General features: G+C 47.4%; 1 protein-coding gene across 1 annotated transcript in view; it reads right to left on the bottom strand.

Annotated features, from left to right (window-relative positions):
- tenm3 (teneurin transmembrane protein 3) overlaps positions 1-2500 on the bottom strand; it is a 222978-nt gene that overhangs the window by 90851 nt on the left and 129627 nt on the right. Inside the window, 1 exon segment of the mRNA XM_042087438.1 lies at positions 157-279. Coding sequence (XP_041943372.1) covers positions 157-279 — 123 coding nt within the window.

Consider the following 2500-nt stretch of genomic DNA (forward strand, 5'->3'; position numbering starts at 1 on the left):
AACACGCTAACGAGACTAAGAACAGCACTAGTAAAAAAGACCATGGGAATATCGAGGACTATCGAGAACTATCGGGAGTCTATCTGATTGAATATTTGTGTGTGTGTGTGTGTGTGTGTGTTTGCATAGAGACTGCTGCCATGGAAGACTCCTTACCACTGTCAGCAGACAGCGCGGTGACCGAGTTAGTGGGCGCCGTGTCCGACTTCACCTGGCCGTTCTCAAAGGCATAGCCCTCTGTCTCCTGAAGCTGCCAGTTCAACCCAAACAGATGCATGGCTGATAGAGGGGAGAGAGATAGAGAGAGAGAGAGAGAGAGAGAGAGAGAGAGAGGGGAAAAAGAAACAGAGAAAGAGGAGACAAAAATAAACAGTGTGAAATCTCTAGACGGGGAGCAACATTTTTTATAAAAATTCTTTTAGCCACGATACAAAAACATGGAAACATACACACACACACACGCACACAAACATAAACTCTCTCTCTCTCACACACACACACACACACACACACACACACACACACACACACACACACACACACATTCACACACACACACACACACACACACACACACACACACACACACACACATAACTGTTCTGCTCCTCCTCCTCACACACACAAAGAAACACACTGCATAATGCAACGCTGTCAGAATCTAGGCTGAAAGTAAACGAAATGTAAAAAAAAACATCCTAAAAAAACCCATGCTATTGATTTTATTTGGAGAGCTTTTTTGAAGAGATCACTTTTTTAACAAGCTACCCCCTCAGAGCTGGGCCCCCTGTTTTGCCAGTATGACTTTCTCTTTACAAGGAGAGACAGGGCAACTTCTGAAGGCATATGTTAAAGCAGCTCCGCTGTGATGCAACACAACATGGGCCGCACAGGAGAGCAGCAATGCGTGTGGTCAGTCAGACATGCTAATTCAACCTGGCACCTCCTAGTTTTCAGAGACGCGCGAGAGAGAGTGGAGAGAGGGAAAGAGAGAGAGAACGGGGGGGGGGGGGGGGGGGGGGGTAGATGCAGGACTGGAGGAGGTCTGGAGGTCCGACTGAATTCCACTCTCTTTGGCTCTTTGACTAAAAATTCAGTCAAAGTCAGTTCAATTTCATATCTACATATACTGTAGCTCTGACATGCAAACAAGCACTGCCTTTGGATACATTTAGATACATTTTTATCATGGTGTATTAATATGCTACAACACACAGAAGACAAATATGTGTTTGGATGGCAATGGGGATGGCTGTTCAAGTTTGCTCAAAGTGGTGCATTAGACCAGGCCTCCACCACCACCAGAGCAGGCAGGGACGAGATGGCAACAGCTGCGTCCCTGTGATGATGATCTGAGGCGAAGGTAGGGGCTTTGCGCCGGTGCCACTGATGTATTATGCTGGATAATAGCATATTCTCTCCTCGAGCAGCAGGAGGCCAATAAATATGATTAGAGCAGTCATCCCCGAGTAAACCCACTACTTGATGAAGTGGGGAGCTGCCTCTTCAAAAGGGTTTGGAAACATCTGTTTTGATCCTGTGGGCTCCAAATGTTCCTACACGTTGCCTGTGTGTATGTTGGTGTGTGTGTGTGTGTACGTGTGTGTGTGTGTGTGTGTGTGTGTGTGTGTGTGTGTGTGTGTGTGTGTGTGTGTGTGTGTGTGTGTGTGTGTGTGTATCTATGTATGTAAGTATGTGTGTGTGTGTGTGTGTGTGTGTGTGTGTGTCACTAAGGGCGTGCGTTTGCGGATGTGTTTGTGCGCATTAACAGCTCTTGTCTGCTGACAAACGGCATAATGTAATTTAATCCAGCCAGGGGCCCCTGGTGGGCTTGTGCACAGGCCCAGGGGCAGCACACCCGCACCGGCTATAAATCACATCTGCAGCCCCCGCTCCACTCTGCCCCGCACGGAGCACACCACTCTGCACACAGGCCCTGCGCGCGCGCGTGTGTGTGCCTGTATGTGTGTGTACCTGTTATAAGTGCACACAAGCTGTGTCTGTGTGTGTGTGTGTGTGTGTGTTTGCATGCATGTGTATGTACCTGTTATACAAGCACACAAGCTGTGTGTGTGAGTGTTTGGGCTCTATCGTGCGTCCCAGCGCAATTGACTTTGTATACTCGCGCTTTTGTCTTTCCTATTTTGCAGTCAGCGCATATTGGAATTTTCCCTCCACAGGTACGTGCCTGTAAATTAGGGAAAAAGACGGGGCGTGTTCCGGCGCAATTTTGCAGTTTCAGAAAACAATTCCGCCACAGACCAGGAACTCCCTGGTCTAAAGTCTGTGGCGCAAATGCAGATGCTATTTTGAGGGCCTGCGTGAATGAATGTGTTGCACACCAATCTACAGACACCCCCGTGATAATATTTGTCCATTTCCCGGTTTTGTTCGTGCATTGGTGACCTAAAAAATTAGTAGCCTACAACATCTACATGCAATATATTTACAACAACGCCTAATTATGACCTATTAATTTGGACAACTTTATACAGCCCTA

This window comes from Alosa sapidissima, chromosome 1 (assembly GCF_018492685.1).
Source record: "Alosa sapidissima isolate fAloSap1 chromosome 1, fAloSap1.pri, whole genome shotgun sequence".
In the NCBI taxonomy this organism is placed as follows: domain Eukaryota; kingdom Metazoa; phylum Chordata; class Actinopteri; order Clupeiformes; family Clupeidae; genus Alosa; species Alosa sapidissima.